We start from the raw sequence: 18,172 nt of genomic DNA, 5'->3' as shown, positions 1-18,172 counted from the left end.
GCAGGATGATGAGGTCGAGCCATTCACAGTGGAAGATCGTTACAGCTCAGCCCATACCGTGACGTCATCGCACAGTGCTGACGTCGACATGAAGAAGATGGTCTCCTCTGACCTTACACTTGCTCAAGCTGCAGCCCTTTGCCGCGTTCTTGAAGGCTATCGCGACATTTTTGACTTTGACAATCGACCCTTAGGTCAAACGTCCGTCGTGACCCATCGCATAAACACTGGCGATGCGAACCCTATTCACCGTCGTCCATATCGTGTTTCTGCGTCAGAACGAGCTGTTATCCAACAGGAAGTCAAAAAGATGCTTGCAAAGGACATTATCGAGCCTTCCTGCAGTCCCTGGGCTTCTCCCGTCGTACTTGTCAAAAAGAAGGATGGAACGTGGCGTTTTTGTGTAGATTATCGCCACCTGAACAAAATCACAAAAAAGGACGTGTACCCTTTGCCACGTATTGATGACGCTCTAGACTGCCTGTACGGTGCCACTTATTTTTCTTCTATCGACTTACGGTCCGGATACTGGCAGATATCCGTCGACGACATGGACAGAGAGAAGACTGCATTTGTTACCCCTGACGGCCTTTATCAGTTCAAGGTGATGCCTTTCGGTCTCTGTAACGCGCCCGCCACCTTCGAACGAATGATGGACTCTTTGCTTCAGGGGTTCAAGTGGTCCACCTGTTTGTGCTATCTGGACGACGTCATCGTTTACTCACCCACATTTGACACGCATCTATACCGCCTTTCAGCGATTCTTGACATGTTCCGCCGCGCCGGTCTCCAGTTGAACTCGTCAAAATGTCACTTCGCTCGCCGCCAAATCACCGTCCTTGGACACCTCGTGGACGCCAGAGGCGTGCGACCTGACCCGGACAAGATTCGCGCCGTTACGAACTTTCCTGTTCCGAAGTCTACCAAGGACGTTCGTAGTTTCGTCGGGCTGTGCTCATATTTCCGACGCTTTGTGAAGGATTTTGCGACCATCGCCCGTCCCCTTACCGACCTCTTAAAGAAAGACGCCCTATTTTCTTGGGGACCTGACCATGCCGCATCTTTTTCGCAGCTCACTACTCTCCTTACCATGCCTCCAATTCTGGCCCATTTTGACCCGTCTGCTTCAACGGAAGTTCGAACTGATGCCAGTGGTCACGGCATAGGAGCAGTATTAGCACAACACCAGCGTGGACATGATCGCGTTATAGCCTATGCCAGCCGACTTCTATCACCCGCCGAGCGCAATTATTCAATCACAGAGCGCGAGTGCCTCGCTCTTGTGTGGGCTGTTGCCAAGTTTCGCCCATACTTGTACGGACGCCCCTTCTGTGTCATCACTGATCACCACGCGCTCTGCTGGCTATCCTCGCTCAAGGACCCCACGGGACGACTCGCTCGCTGGGCGTTACGCCTGCAAGAATATACCTTCTCCGTGGTATACAAGACGGGACGCTTGCACCAGGATGCCGATTGTTTGTCCCGCTACCCCGTCGACGACCCGGCTGATGCGGACACCATCACTTGCGTTTTCTCTGTGTCCAAGTTGCTCGAAATCGGCAATGAGCAACGCCGCGATCCTTCCTTACGAGCCCTCATCGACCATCTGGAGTCAACGCCTGGCGACGCCTCTCTCCGGATGTTTCTCCTTAAGGAAGGGACACTATACCGCCGCAATCTCGATCCACACGGCCGTGACCTTCTGCTCGTAATTCCATCCCACTTGCGGTCGACTGTCCTCCAACAACTTCACGACGCTCCCGTGGCTGGACACTTGGGCGTCTCGCGCACATACGACCGTGTACGCCGTCGCTTCTTTTGGCCGGGTCTCGCTCGCTCCGTGCGGCGCTACGTTGCCGCTTGTGAGCCCTGTCAGCGCCGGAAGCAGCCCTCCACACCTCCAGCTGGATGTCTTCAGCCGATCGACATCCCTCCGGAACCCTTTTTCCGTGTTGGTCTCGACCTTCTTGGACCGTTCCCTCTCTCGGGCTCCGGAAATAAATGGGTCGCCGTCGCTACTGATTATGCTACGCGGTACGCAATCACCAGAGCCCTCCCGACAAGTTGTGCTACTGACGTTGCTGACTTTCTGCTCTATGACATCATTTTAGTGCACGGTGCCCCGCGCCAATTACTCACTGACCGTGGCCGCAGCTTTCTGTCGGCAGTCGTCGAGGACATCCTCCGCTCCTGCTCGACTAAGCACAAGTTCAGCACGTCCTACCACCCACAGACCAACGGCCTCACGGAGCGCCTCAACCGGACCATCACCGACATGCTATCCAAGTACGTCGCGACCGACCACCACGACTGGGATCGTCACTTACCATATGTGACGTTCGCGTATAATTCATCGCGTCACGACACCGCCGGCTATTCACCATTCTATCTCCTATATGGCCGAGAACCCGCGTTGCCCTTGGACACATTGTTGCCCTCGGCCACACGTTCAACCACTGAATACGCCCGCGACGCGATCGCACACGCCGACCACGCGCGCCAGCTCGCCCGCACCCGTCTTGAGGCCTCGCAGGAGCATCAGAGACGCCTCTATGATTGCCACCATCGCGACGTACAATTTACTCCGGGTTCTCTGGTGCTTCTCTGGTCCCCCATTCGACGTGTGGGCCTTTCCGAAAAGCTGCTGTCCCGCTACACTGGCCCATACCGTGTGGTGCGACAAGTGACCGATGTCACGTATGAAGTCATCCCCGCCAGCCTCTCAGCGTCATCGTCGGCTGCAAGTGACATCGTTCACGTGGCGAGACTAAAGCCATATCACACACCTTTCGCCGCGGATGTGTAGATTAAGCACCGGGACGGCGCTTCTACTGCCGGGGGTGATGCTACGGAACAGCCGCCACAGTGTGGCTGCACTGAGGAGAAGGAAGACGACGTGGCCACCGCTTGATAGCGTCGCCATCATTGCCACCGCTTGTCTACGTGTAAATATATTGTAGACTCGTACGTCAGCTACACGTAACAATATAAAAGGCAAGTCAAGGCGGGAGAATGCCTCTGAATTTTATAGTGACCCATCTTAAATACATAGTAACTAATGTTCATTAATTGTACAGCGAGTCGTGCTACATTTCTTCAATAAATATATTGAATCACGGGCTCAAATTACTTGCAAAGGTTAATTATTGGGCCCAAGCATTACAACAAGGGAAGAAATAATCTTTTGCGATTACTGCCGAAACCCCCCACTTCGCTTTCACGAAGGCCCTCTTTGAAGGGAAGTAAAAGAGAGCAATGCCTTTGTGAAAGCGATCGTTTGAAGCGATACATTTCACTGAGAAGTGGAATGGGTGTACCTTAAGAGAGCAGATTGTTCAATTTACTCAAAGCCTAATGTTCACTGTCTATTCCTTGTAACCGCTACACAGTAATGGCAAAAATAAGTTGCATTCGCAAATGTTATGCTGTGATTGAAGGGGATATTACGAGATTCGCAGTTTGTTTCTCCGGTGTTCTCGGTGAGCTAAACAAGGCATCTTGTTTATTTCTAGGGGAAACTAGGGGCATGGTATGGATAAGGTGTCGGCAATGCTCCAAATGGGTAAGTGGGTATCCAAATGGGTAAATGCGCATATTCAAGTAGAATAGGTATGCAAGTGGTCCATATCCTTACTAGTCTGTTTTACGAGCGGTGTAAGACTTAGACTGCTGCGCTTGCATAATTACAATAACAACTGAGATCAAATTGTGCGAACATAAGGGGAACAATGCGCCAAGTTTATGTGCGAAGGTAAATGCATGTTGATCAAATACAGCATCAAAAAATTGTGAACAAGTGCTCGAAATTATCACGCTACTGCTATCGTAGCTACTGAGATTATTCAGGCCTGATTCTGATGAGCCTGATTAGCTACTGAGCTGAAATTATCATGCTAAGGCTATTGTAGCTACTGCTATTGTACCAAAAGAAAGGAAGCGCAAAAGAGGACGGCAGAAGACTAGATGGAGTGACGAAATTAGGACATTTGCGGGTGCTTTTGGAATCGGTTGGCGCAGGATAGGGGTAATTGGAGATCGCAGGGAGAGGCCTTCGTCCTGCAGTGGACATGAATAGGCTGATGATGATGATATACACAGACAGAGAGAGAGAGCGAAATGTCAGACCATCTGCGGGTTGCCCCCCCCCCCCTCCCCCGCTACACACACACACACACTCTAGAAATATTTGGGAAGTCACTGCATGTCTTTACTGCCGCAGCACATCAGAAAAAGCTTTGAAAGGCCTGTCAGTACACTTATTAGGCACATCGGTGCTCATCCTGAGACAGGAGGGAACAGGTGCACGAGCGTTTAATTAAAGGGGTTGGGACACCAAATTTTGAGGCTATAAAAAGCATGTTGTAGGCTGCTTCCGTATGCAAGGACACCCAGAACGAGGTATTGGACGCTGCAAACATTCCAAAATAATTTTAATTCAGCTCCAAAGAGTCATTAAAAACTCCTTCTCGTAGTCGAGACCCATCACTAGCACGGCAGTTACTACGTCACAGAGGAGGAACGAAAATATTGACGTCATGGCACACCAGCACAAAAACGTGACGTATGATGAGTAGCGATGAAATGCCGATTACGGAGCCTGCTGAGCCGAGCAGCCGAGCATAGCCTCCACTATGAGCGAGCTACAGGCATATAGAAATCCTTTCTTAATGCAAAGAAGGGGTAAGGCGTGCAGACACGGACACAAGAGGAGAGAAGTGGACAACACGAACGCCGCACGCCGGCCCGCGAACGGCAAACTGCGTGCGGCGAGTTGCCCTGCGGACGGGCCTTTACACGTTTGAGTGTAACACTAGCCGGCCGACTCCGAAAGGGACCAGGATATGCAGCGTTCGTGTTGTCTGCTTCTCTCCTCGCATAGTCGCATAGTTCGGCAGCTCGGAGCGGACTCTCCTTCGCTTGGCCTTTCCACGTTACCGGCCCGTCCATGTTACCGGCACGGAAACTCGCCGCACGCCGTTCGCCGGCCCCCGTGCGACGGCGGTTTTGCTCGCGAACGGCGAGATTTCCTTGCCGTAGAGAGGACGGGCCCGGGACCCATTTGTGCGGCAGCCGTACGGAGAAGCGGCCAATCAGCGACCGAGGAGTAGTCACTGTGGCATCGACGGCAGCTTCACCGCCTCTGATCGTTCGGCGCCGCCGATATCGTCGCTAGGCCTTTTCCGGTTCACTTCAAAGCTAAAGCTTACGGCGCTTCGGAATGAATCACCGACTCTCACAAGCTGCAATATTTTCTTACCTTTGTTGTCGCTCTTCGCAATAGTTATAATAATCGCGACATGCACTTCGAATCGCCAGTTGTTTACCTCTGCTGGCAGAGCACGCGTATGCACGAGCAGACGACGCAGCATAGTTTTACGTCACTATTTCTTGTGGCTCACGTGACCAAGCCATGTTACGTTTCCTCCTCTGTGACGTCATAGCATCTCCCGGAGCCCAGAAACCGAAACCGAAATCGCTCGGTATAATAATGCTATTATTAAATTATTTATCGGATATATATGAATCCCGCTGTGTGTATCGTGCTCCCTGAAGCATGACGCAACGTTTGAATCAACAAATGCATGAACGAAAATTTTGATGCCTCCACCCCTTTAAGGAATACATACTGTGTCCAGTGACGATTGCCCCTTCCGACGCTTGTTGAGCTTCACCGCAATAATTTGCGCACGCTTCACCACGTTATATTGCTGTAGTGAGACGAAGCTGACTTTCAGCAACCGGCATTATGCAACTAGTCTGGTTTTCCGAGCTTCGAAGCCAATCGCAAGGACCACAAAGGTGGAGTCGGTGCCAATGCTGACAGCGGCGAATTCTTTCAATGAAAAACGAGGCATGGAAAGGCAGGAAGCTTAATAGCAAACGCAGAAGCAGCTAGGCCTAGCGTTGCTGCGGTGGTGGCCACGGCTGCCAACGGATCTGCATGCAAGAGCGCCGGTTCGAGAAGCGACGAGGTAATCAAAACGGCGGCGGTGGTGGTGGTGAATTTATTAATGGCGTTTCGGACGTGCCATGATGGCAAAAAGTCTGAAAAATCGGATGGCGAAGGGTTCCTTCATCCGAAATTTCAGACGTTATTATACATAGGCTCTATGGGGTATGCGGTGGTGCCACGAAGCCTTCCGAATTATCGGGCGTCCGGAAAGTCGGACGTTGACTAAACACTGGCAACTCCTCCTACTTGAGCCAGCTTTACCGCGACTTTCTTTCCCTTTCAATAAAATTACAGCTAATTTTCCCTGATAGAACTGCAAATTCCCTGAGTTTTCCCTGAGTTCTTCCAGACTATTGAAAATCCCTGAGGATTCCCGGTTTTCCCAGTTGGTAGACACCCTGCCGCATGTTATAATGGCCTACTGGTTATAGCATTGGGCTGCCATGCTAGAAGAGGTTCAATCCCACCATTCGTCATGCCTTTCTTTGTAGCATTATAGGCAGACTTCACCCACCTTTGAAGGTATCTGACAGAAAACTCGAGGTGTGTTGAGCACATACAAGTGCAGCAATACTATACTGTGTTCCTTTTGTTTCTGGTAAATAAGACTGATTGATTGATTGATTGATTGATTGATTGATTGATTGATTGATTGACTGATTGATTGCGGCACAGTGCACACAAAATCGCAAAGGAGATACGAGGTCTAGAAACATCACTTTAATAAATGAGGCCATGCAAGATCACCCTTAACACACGTGCTTGCAGCTGTCAAGACATCGCAATCTAAGGTTGCAATCACATACTATTATAGATAGTGGTGCTAAGTTCTGGCCTAGATTTTATTTTGGTTTGAGTTTCTGACATTTATATGACATCAATTTCAGCTTAACAGCTTCATCTTAAAGTCTCTTTGCTGTCTGATCTCGTAATTGTTCCAAATGCACACTTTGTATGTAACCTATGCCAGCTTGTAATAGAGGGGCAAAAATCTGTATAAATAATGTTCAAAGTTAAAATAAACATCAATAAAAGGCTATTAATGCCGTTATTACCTGACTCCTCATTGCTGTAAGAGTAACTCGAACTTCAAGTCAGCTAAGGATGGTCGGTCTACCATTCTTGGAAGTACAACTAAATTGCTGCAGCCGAAAACACGAACAAGCAATCTTCGAAGGATACGTGGGACGCTGAAGGGCTGTGCAAAGGCATGGAATGCTGATCCCCAAGTGATCTGCCAGGGGGCGATGTAGGTGATGATGAAGCTAATCTTGAGCAACAACTCGTACACCTGCAAAGACAAAAATATGCATGCAGTCAGTTTCTGGCTCTGGTTCTTGGCCAGGACAAAATCCTGGTATTTAGCAATGCCCAGGCTCAGCAAAAATTTGTCCTAGGTTAGACATGCTTCAATCAGCTCACACATGTGTGGATCTATGTCTGCCAAGCCCTGGTGTCAATAGTTGCCACAACACAAATGAAACAATAATTTTTGGGGTAGATGGATGTAGACATATTAAGGTACAGTAAAGGCAAAGGTTGAATCAATACAAGTTGTTACATTACAACCCTAAAAACATAATAATGCCTATTTTGTGCCTAAAGGCAACTTAACCACGGATAAAATAAGGACTTATGGGGCCAAAGAAGTCTTTTTTTTTCTTTTCTTTTTTTTTCACAAGTTATATCTCTTGCAAGCATCAGTAAGTGTTACAGAGCTGGGTCATCAATCTCGGAGGTCATGCTCCGACAAAAAGCAGGCACTACTGCTTGCTTTGTGTTAGAAGGTTACGCATAGCGGGCACGACAATCCTGTAAAAAGTGGTGTAGAGCAATGTGCAGAGGTAGCTGCAGTGAGTTCTGCAGGAAAGCCCAAGAAAATTGACCTAACTGCACTTCTTGTTTAAATGTAGTGTAACTTCTCTTATTGTTAATGCTTCATTTTAGTTTATCAGTGCCTGTGGTGTCCACATATCTCCCCTCCCTCTCTATCCTCACATGACAATTTCCACTGAGCTAATGGAAGCCAGTAAGTCGTACAGGCGAATCTCAATATGATCGCAGTTGGCAAGAATTACGGGAAACAAATTTGCGGAGTCTGGGAACTAGCACACCGCACCTTGGAGAAGACAAACAGGCAGCAGAAGTAGTTGATGAGGAATGGCTCCATAGGTCCCCGGTAGTCGTAGGTGAAGAACAGCACCGTGAAGAGCAGCACAAGGAAATGCTGCGACGGGTCGTTGAAGGCACTACGCAGGCACTTGAGGGCGCACACCACCAACACTAGGCAGCCACCGCTGATGGCATGAAGAAAAAGGAAAGCGTAGGAGGGGAGGGAGTACGACACAGCCTCAGCTTGATCTATCGATCGATTGGCTGGCATTGTTACGGTGCGACTGAGTGCAAGGACGAAGAAAGTGTACGACAGAGTAACAACACCTTTTGTGCAACGCTTGTGCAGGTGTTTCTCAGCCCCATTTTGCCCCATTGATCTTGCCTTACCTTGACTCCTCTATAAAGGAATACTGACACAAAATTTTTAACATTTCATTTTTTACATCTAAGTGGAGGTCCTGGACCTCTATACACTAGAAAAAATACTGGAAATGAGTGGCAGCATAACAGACGACTGAGTGAGCTGGGGGCAAGTGCCAAAGAGTACAAGGTTGCAACGTCCTGCTCCCACGTGGCAACCTTCTGTTGTCATGACGTCGCAGCAGGTACGTCTCCAGGTAAACATAACCGAAACTGGCTCCTAGAAAGCTATTAGAGTAAGATGCTTTATTCTATCCACACTTGGCTTCACTATCCATTGGAATTTTTTTTTTTTTTTCAAATTTAGGGCTACCAAGTTGAGGGCGCAGCGCTTACATGAGTCGATACGGTATCAACCCCGTCCCTGAAGCAACCAAGTACACTCACGCGACTCCGAAGCGGTTGATGATGTCGGGCGTGCTTGTGCTCACGGCACTGAGGAAGAGCAGCGGGTAGATGATGTTCTTCTCGATGAACCACATCCACACCTGCAGCTTCTCGAACCACATCACTCGGGCTGGTTCTGCGATGAGAACGTGGAAAGCAAGGAGCATTGATTGATTGACTGGTTGTTTGACTAATCGACTGATCGACTGTCTGACTGGGTTGGCTGGTATATTGACCGATTGGTCGAGTTTAATGACCTAAGACTGACGCAAGAGTTTTGGGAGATGCCAGGGTGGAGGACTCTGGAATAACTCTGGCTGCATGGAATTTTTTTAATGTGCATCCAAGGCACAGCAAAAGTGAGTTTTTCCCATTCTGTCCTGCAAGAATGCAGCCACTGCAATCGAGGATTAAATCCCCTATGATCTCAAAACAACAGCCACTCATCCCCCACAATGGATTGGAAGTGTCAGTGAGGAAGAGGCGGTGATATGTGAAAAACTATACGTCCCGACTAAAGCACTGCACGTTAAATCATCTTAACATTCTGACCCATTTAAACACTGTGTGCATCACCATCACATAGCCTACTTGAGAAGGAGATGGCCTACATAAAGATAGTTAGGTGAGGAAAAAAAACTGTGCTCAAGGACAAGACAACAACAGACGACAGACTTGGTCGCTGACTAACATCCATAAAGTTTACTCGCAATGAAGAGCTACACAATATGCAAGTGCCACCACGTGCCAAAGGACAAAAACAATTGAAAAGACACACAGCTTTAGGTTAGGACCAAAAGAAAGGGGGTTAACCGAGCGTCCCGATTTTTGTTAATCATATCATGAGAAGCCAACAAACAAAGGCCCCAAGGAAAACATAGGAGAAATTACTTGTACTTATTAATTGAATTAACGAAATTATAAATTAACAGCAATGAAAGTGGATGAAGAAACAACTTGCTGCAGGCGGGGAACGATCCCACGTCTTCGCGTGAATGACCTTGCTTGCTGGCTTCTCACGATACAGTTTTAGGTTAGACTTCAGTAGTTATAAATGCGCCTCCTAAAGCGGACACCGTCCAGCAATGAACGCCGGGTTTCTACTGCGCACTTTAGTATGCTCATCTATGACATTGGTGGTGTTTAAAAGCATGCGTGAATGGTACCATTGCCCCCACTGCTCACATGTTGCTAACAAGAGATCTGGAAACATATTATGTTGTTGTTTTTCTTTCTTTTTCTTTTTTTGATAAGCAGGAACAATACATAGGGCTTTTGTTTATTTCTTATCGCTAATGTAGTGAGTGGCTTGGCATCACGCCAGCCAATGACGGACGGCAACAAGAATGGAAAATGATGATCATAACAAAACACAGGCCTCAAGCTTTGTGCATGTTTCCACCCACCAAAACAAGAATGCACACTACGACTTAAACTAGCTAACCTTAAACAGAACATACGCCATTATCAAACACGATCTCCAGAATATTGGTACGTAATGCACCCGTGCACTAATTATGGAAAGCAAATGATTGCTTATACGCTGCCTGTCCTGCTTAACACACTGATCGCAGATGATATCAATGTTTTACAGTCTTCGTTAACTAGTCTATAATTATTATTGCTGCTTAGAGCTGGTTTTATGCTTAATACTTTGTACTTGTAGATCACAATATTACTTCTGCAACATCATCTGCTGTTAGTATGCATGACTGATCTTAGTGACTGATCTGAGTGTCGTATATTTTTTTTTTCTCCATACTGCTGATTTCTTAATATGCAAGCTAAGCAACTTGCTTTGGTTTATCAATTTCTGTGTTTGTTTCTTTTGCATTATTTTATTCGTCTTATTCTGCTTTATTGTTATCATTTCCACATGCACTGTTGTTCCCCCGGCTGCTGCCATAAAATGGGTTTTAGGACTTAGTCAAGCTGCTGACGCAGCTTTTTTCTTCAAGACCAGTCCATATTCAAATGTATGTTGTATATGGGAAATAAAGCACTTACACTTACACTTACTAACCGACCATTTTGTAATTGCAAAGCTAGCTTTCCTGCAAGGCAATTTGGCAAATCAGTGATGGGGTAGTCATTCCTGCAAACCGGTGCATACGAGAAGAGCTTGTTCGTCGTCCGACATGGAAAATGTGGGCGTGACTCTCGTGATGAAACCATGTGCAAGAGACAAGCCCCAGCCATGTACGCATGCGCAGCAAGCACTTCCGTCTTCACATGAGCCATGACTGATGCCGCCATTAGGCAAATGTGCAATGCAGAGAAGCGCACTTGCTTAAGAAAAGAAAAAAAAACAAAGCTCCGTCCTTCAAGAAACACGAGTGGCACGCAGTCTTAGAGAAGAGCTTCACTGACCGCGCACTTCGAACTGCTGATGCTCGTTCGACTTGAGGATGGGGTGCGCGCAACAGAGCCAGGGCAGCTGCTTGCGCAGCTGGGGCAGCACATAGTGCAGCAGGAGGCCCCACACGACCGCCGTCAGGTGAAGCAGCATTTCCAGGTACGGCTGCAACATTACAACACAGGCAGCAGGTCACTTACCCCTCGTTCATCCCAACAATCAGCCCAAGAAGAACACGGGCGAGCATGTCAACAGGACAGCCGTCAACTACAGTCAAAGCACACTGTCATGGCGAACAGCACGAAGATCGCAAAATAGTTTGTGCGCAGCCGGCACTTGAAAATGTAAAATTACACCGGAAAGTTATTTAGCACCCCCATGATTTCCTCACGCATGCCAGCATAGCTCTCTGCTTCTTGATGATGTCTACCATGCTTGTACCACACGCAATAACGCCAGCCTCAGCACACAGAAGCAGCAGCATCTATGGTGCACCGAGCATTACCTCTGACACTGCTGACACACCAGTGTGTGTGCTGAACAGCTCAGACAGCACAAACGACACAAGATACAGGAATAGCAACGAAGAGAACCACACTCGTCTGGTCTGTTCTTTCTGTGTCTCACATCGTTGCTGCTGTTCTTTACCATGTAGTAAAGACACAACACACGGCGTAGCTAACACAGCAGAATGAAAAAAGAATGCATTCCTTATATCCATGCAGGTACGGGAATAGAAATATTTTAACTTAGCGTCACACGTCATCACACGTGACATGTCAAAGATAACATAACAGAATAACATTGCACATAAAAATGGTTGTCCCCTTACACAGAGAAGCAGAGAGTAATGCGCCAACCAGTGGCGCTAGAGAAGGCTTACCTGAAGAGCTGAGAACATTGTGCTGACGTGCACAGCAAACACAAAGATTGCTACGAAGACGCAGTGTATCGCATCCGTCCTAAGTCTGGCCCTCTGCAAAAATTAATAAAGAAGTGCCATTTAGCAATGACTACCTTGAACTTATGCACACTACAGTGCAGATGCAGGTACACTCCAAATAATTTACTTTTTCACTACACCTTACGTATTTCAGAATACCCCTAAAGGTCCTCTTCTGAGGAGACCTTTGCTCTGAGGTGTCACAGGATTAAGTAAAACATACCTACATGCATATCATTAAACAATGTGTAACAACCAGGCAAAAAAAAACTTAGGAGTTAATTAGCAGCTAAATTCTGATTAAAGAAAAACAGACCACATAAGTTACACAATAAATAAAAATATTGAGTTCAGTGTAGCTATACAACTTGCTAAAGCATGCACCATGGAAAACTGGCACTGCCCACAGGCTCACAAAATATTTTTGGGGTGACAGTAACAGTACCCATACAGAGGTTAGATTAGTCCATTCAGGCATCGTTCTTGGCAAAAGAGCATATCAATATCTTATTGCATGACTGTGCCTATAAAATATTACTGAAGGCGTTTGAAAAGAGTTCTTCTGAAGTGTTGACGAAATTATGCTACATTAAAGGCTGACTGAATCCAAATTTTCACTTGGGCTTAAAATGTCATAAACACACAATGCATGTCACCAAAGCAATTGAGGCAATGCGGAGGGAGTGGAAATGACAACAAATTGTGTCCTTGCGAAGCTGGCGAGTCTTTGCTAACTAATTTTGGAGGCCAACATCCACACCTTTACAGCCCTGCCTATAAATAAACTACCTGATGCAATATGTTCTGCCACATATCAGCAAAAGTTAGTCCTTAAAGAGAAATGCATGACTTCAACTGTCACACAGCTGACCGATTTCAAAAAGCAACGGTCAATGTAAACCACAAACGTGCAGAACAATGCAACAATGTGCAGCTTTCTGCAACATTTTGCATCCACAAACGCAGGAAAAAGCAGAATAAAGAATTCAACAGGCACACAAAAAGTTGGCCCGAAGAATTTTTACTAGAGGTGTGTGGGTACCGAATATATAGGCGGCTTCAAATTGAATATCAAATCGAATCAAGAAATAAAGTCAGATATAGAATCAAATTTCATATACCAGAAAATGTGAACAAAACTTAATGCTTACAAATTGTGGGCAAGAAAATACGGTTACGCAAATGCTTGGGAGTCTCTTAACATCTGCATGTCAGATGAAAGGACCGGGCGTCGCGTGACTGGACCGCCGCTCTACATGTAGCCAGCGGCAATGGTAGAAAGCAGGTGATGTCTGTGCCATTTCACTGTCAGGTTTGGCACGATTTGCCACCTTTCGGATTCTATTTGACAGGTGGCCTATTTTTGCCTATTTCAAGAAATATTATCACACTACCTTTTGCAGTGCCTTGGGAATGTCACAAATAAATTCGCTGCATTTCTAATGACCTCTATTTCCTATATTATGCCTCAAAATAGTTTTTAATGTAGTTTGATCCTCACGAGCAATAAAAAAAATTATTTGCATGCCATTTCTCACGTTGCTCACAACCTTTCTAATTTGTCTGTTAATATGGCCATGAAAAAGCAATCATTGCTAATAAAAAATAACAGCATCGTGAGTACACATAAGAGTATTACCCAGCCAAATGAAACTGGCAGTACACACACAAAAGAAAGTAACACCCCTCTATGACTGTTGCCTGACGAGAAAAAAATACTCACAAATGTTTTTTCTAGTTTTGCTGGCAGCGGATCCACATATTCGGGAGCACTGTCAGTGGCATTGGCAGTTGGCACGCTTTCAGACCACAGGTGGCGCTTGATAAGGTTCCTGTTCATCGGCAATATGACACAAAGCACAGAATCCGCTGAGTGGATGCACAATGGTAAGAAAAAGCTTGCAGGTCCTCGCACTTCACTTTCAATCAATCAATCAATCAATCAATCAATCAATCAATCAATTTTTATTATTAGATAAACATACAATACAGATAGAGGTATAGCTTTAGCAGCTGTAATGTGACAGTATTGTGAGGACCTATCATTCGCGGATTATCTATCAACATCCACATTACTTCTACCTCATGGTTATCCCTGAGTTACCGAACTCACCCGATTCTAATGTGCGCATATTTTCCTGAGTTCACTAAAAAATAATGTGCACGTTACTTTCAAGTACAAGAAGAAACTGCATTGGCTCAAAGATTTTTCTTTTTTTGTTGTTGTTGTTATCCAACCCACACGGCACTGCAACTGTAGAAGTTGTGGTACCCTTCGATTAATTCGACTCCAGCCAATTCAATCCCAACCGAAGGTCCCGGTCAGCACCCATAGATTTCTATGGGCCTAAACTTTCGTTATTTTGATCTTAAAACTAGCCTTCACCAGTTAATTCGAACTTGACCAGTCAGTGAGCATATGCCTTGTCCCTATACGTTGACCCCAATAGCGACCTCTTTAATGACAGCATCTGTCTGGCCAGAGCTTAGGGGACAGCGAATGTGTTGCCCATGTTATCTCCTATTGAAAGCAGCTACTTTTGGCATACCCTAGGAAGATATTCTGGCAATAACGGTAGCTCGCCAATGTCTGATCACGGTATTTACCTGATTCTAAAGTACGCTTTTTTTTTAAATGAAAACTTGACGCAAAAGCATGTTAGTGGCAATTGTATGCTTTGCCGCATAACACGGCTGTATCGCGACAAAGCTGAACATAAAAAAAAAGTGCACTTGAATGTGAATTGCACCTGATTTTTAAAATTAAAAATACAGCATGGCCTCCCCATTCACAATAAAAACAAATGAGACGTGCAGAATTTACCTTCACAGAAGGGAACTTTTTTTTTAATCAGGTTAATAATGAAAGCGGCATGTCGTTGATGCCAGTTGTGCGTCACTGGCCACAGATACAAAGCGCACAGGAGCGGTATTCTCGAGCGATCACTTTTAGACTTGCTACTATCACTTCACTAGATTTGAAGTGATTCTGCATCGTACTTGACGAAGTGTGCAGCTGAGATTGTTCCTGGCCCTGTAAACAAACAGATAGCAAGCTTGGCACTACGCTAGGAACACTGGCGGCCGCATATGCCGAAGCATATAGTGTCGAGCTGTGTGACACCTCGCATTAACATTATTGAACATTATGAACATTATTGAACATGAGCCTTACTGAGCTGGAATAACATTCCAGATCGTAGTCGAGCCCGGAGTGAACCCACAGCAAGCTTTACAAAAGCACGCCCTGCTGCCATTTTGTGATGCCGACGATGCTACGTCGGACGATAGGCTGCTGCCAACATCGCAAATGCGGTTTCGGCTTCATATTCCAATGAAATTGCGATTCGTACAAATAGAGTAGTTTGAATGGCCTTGAGGATACTGAACGCTTGTTGATCAGTAGAAGTTGAAGGCAAGAAAGAGTGAACACAACCGCTTCAGAGAGCAAAAGTCCACATGCTTAAAGGTCACATAAAGAGTCACGTGTCCAAGAATACATGCTGGTAAAAGCAGCACTTCACCACGCTGCAAATGTGGTGGCCGGTGAAGACTCACCAGAGAATGGTGGGATCACTGGCACTCCTGCTGAGCAGGTAGCAGGAGGTGACAAGAAACCCACAAAACAGGGAAAACATTATGTGCTGTGATGGATTGTGGCCCTCCTAAAGAAAAGAAAAATGAAAGGAAAAACATGCCCAAGAGATTTAGCATGATATTTATACAAAACGACATAATCAGCAAGGAGCCCACACTTCAGTTACGGACATTCACTCATTACCGTGCTCAACGTATAGCTCCACGGCTCTTTCCACCACCACACAACACGCACTGCACCAGTCCAAGTGCGAGTCCTGCCACCTCGTGTTCCATCTAGCAGCTAACGTCCCTTGCGAAACACTCACGCCATCTCTTGGTATTCCCCCTAACTACTTGGAAGTGCGCTGGTGCAGCCACTCCCTCTTTACAAAACTTGATACAAAATTCCTTGAGACCTCTTAAAATGCTTGTATCACCTGAAACTTGAGTTTTCCATAACGAATGGTTGTCCCATAACCAATGCAAAGGCCACACATTTTTTACGGTGATTCCCTTAGGCTTGAGGAGTCATTGATGGCTTTGCAAACCATTCTTCCTGCAATGTTGTCAAGGCCACCCTTCAGGAATGCACAAAACTTTGTGCTCGTTTCTTCACCTACACTCACAACACTCGCTGCAAGCCACAGTGAATGCTTTCTTTGTGTGCACAGGTCTCCGCCACAATGGTCAAAGATTTGCGTTTCAAACACCAGCTTCACAACTGCATAGCAAAGCTGCATTCCCCTACATGTGACAGATCTCACAGCAGCACAGAAATTCATATCACCCATTCTGAACTGAATGAGGGTTCCAGTCTTCCCAAAACAGCCTGTATTGCTCAACGTATTGAGTGCCCAACGTATTGCACATGCGTATCGCTGAGTTTGGCACCTCAAAATTCTTATTTAAGCAAGGAAAACTTAACGCATAGCCTACAGTAGCATTTATGATAGGCTGGAGAGTGTTTTCTAGTTGTGGATAGCTTATCAAATCAATTACTAATTATTCTTACAGATGTACTCCCCATGGCCAGAAATAAACATGTTGTTCTAACGTGTAAACAAACATTAGAACATGTTTAAAGTTTATTTGGGGTCAAACTGCGTTTGGACATTGCATGGTTAATTCATTCTGACCAGGACATTTTGAAAACTCACATTAACACAAAATTCAGGTGAACTGTGATCGCATAATTGATATTTGACTGCGCAAGGCCAACGTAAACATGGTACACCGGGGCATGTTTGACAAGTCCGAAAGTGAGAACAATAACCATTTTCACTAGCTTGTTTAGTTCACACTGAAAGACCTTAAGAACTATACATGGCAAAGAAAGAACAAACAACACATGCACATTTGAATTTGGCACACCAAAATACACAACGCGTTGCACTCCCGCACTCCCATCACAAAAATGTTCATTAAAGAAGTCCTACTGCTCTTAACAAGAGTGAGTTTCGATTCCAAAGACGTGTGAGAAGTGGGCCCATATCTATACCAACCAGAGTTAAATTCTGCATATTATCATGAATGCAAATATAAAGTTCTAATTTGGGGTCACAAATCAGAAAAATTTGCATATAATACGACTGGAGGACAATTCCGCTTTCACCATATCAGACCACAGAAAACAGGCCCCTGAAAATTCCAAATCATGCATAAGGCAACAAACAGATTCGACATGCTGAAATCCGAAACGAAATCCTGCATATTAGCAGGTTACAGAATTACCTTCAGGGCGACGTAGGCCAGCCCGAACAGGCACACCACAAACGCCAGGCTCCGTGACACACAGTAGATGGCTGACACCAATCCAGTGGTCGCTGATCATGCAACAGGTATGGACAGGACAGTATGACGAGCTACACACTTTTATACAGTCGAGCGCCTCTACAGCGAACGCCTCTAGTACAATGAAATGACCCATATAATGAAGGAATAACTATATCCTGGTTCTATTGTGACCTGCACGGTGCACGACCTTTAAAACGAAGTGACCTGGATACAAAATTATTTTTGATGCCCCAAGAACTTCGTTGTAATGGCAGTTGACAGTACAGTCGAACTCGTTTATAACGAACTCGACAGTTCCGTGAGAAGTGGCCGTTATATAAGTAAGTTCGTTATTTGTGGACTTGCCCATAAAGACACTCAAAAATTAACCACATTGAATCTGGCGCAGGCAGTTACAATACGGCGGCATTTCGGTGCGAAAACCAGATTTTCAGTGTAATTATTCTTCCCGGTGCGTTCCCGCACCTAGCTGCAAACTTCCATTTGAGACGTTCAGCTAAAGCACAAAATGTGGAGACGTATATGGCTCTTTCAAAACCGCACCCGGTTCTGATCACCTGTCATTTCAAAAGTGCAAGTGCAGCCGCCCTTCTTTATTCGAGAGCTTGTGATATCTCTTACTACC

At 46.0% G+C, this 18,172-nt stretch overlaps 1 protein-coding gene across 1 annotated transcript in view; it reads right to left on the bottom strand.

Moving 5' to 3' along the window:
- The window catches only part of pcx (pecanex), a 93,742-nt gene that overhangs the window by 31,534 nt on the left and 44,036 nt on the right, over window positions 1–18,172 (bottom strand). Inside the window, exons 20-27 of the mRNA XM_075674331.1 lie at window positions 17,485–17,576; window positions 15,733–15,839; window positions 13,898–14,006; window positions 12,115–12,207; window positions 11,246–11,396; window positions 8,876–9,011; window positions 8,073–8,250; window positions 7,136–7,244 (exon numbers count right to left, since the gene is read on the bottom strand). Coding sequence (XP_075530446.1) covers window positions 7,136–7,244; window positions 8,073–8,250; window positions 8,876–9,011; window positions 11,246–11,396; window positions 12,115–12,207; window positions 13,898–14,006; window positions 15,733–15,839; window positions 17,485–17,576 — 975 coding nt within the window. The remainder of the gene's footprint in view (window positions 1–7,135; window positions 7,245–8,072; window positions 8,251–8,875; window positions 9,012–11,245; window positions 11,397–12,114; window positions 12,208–13,897; window positions 14,007–15,732; window positions 15,840–17,484; window positions 17,577–18,172) is intronic.

The sequence above is a fragment of the Dermacentor variabilis genome, chromosome 11 (genome assembly GCF_050947875.1).
Source record: "Dermacentor variabilis isolate Ectoservices chromosome 11, ASM5094787v1, whole genome shotgun sequence".
In the NCBI taxonomy this organism is placed as follows: domain Eukaryota; kingdom Metazoa; phylum Arthropoda; class Arachnida; order Ixodida; family Ixodidae; genus Dermacentor; species Dermacentor variabilis.
The sequence above is the reverse complement of the archived record's forward strand: the minus strand, read 5'-3'. Positions and strand labels throughout refer to the sequence as shown.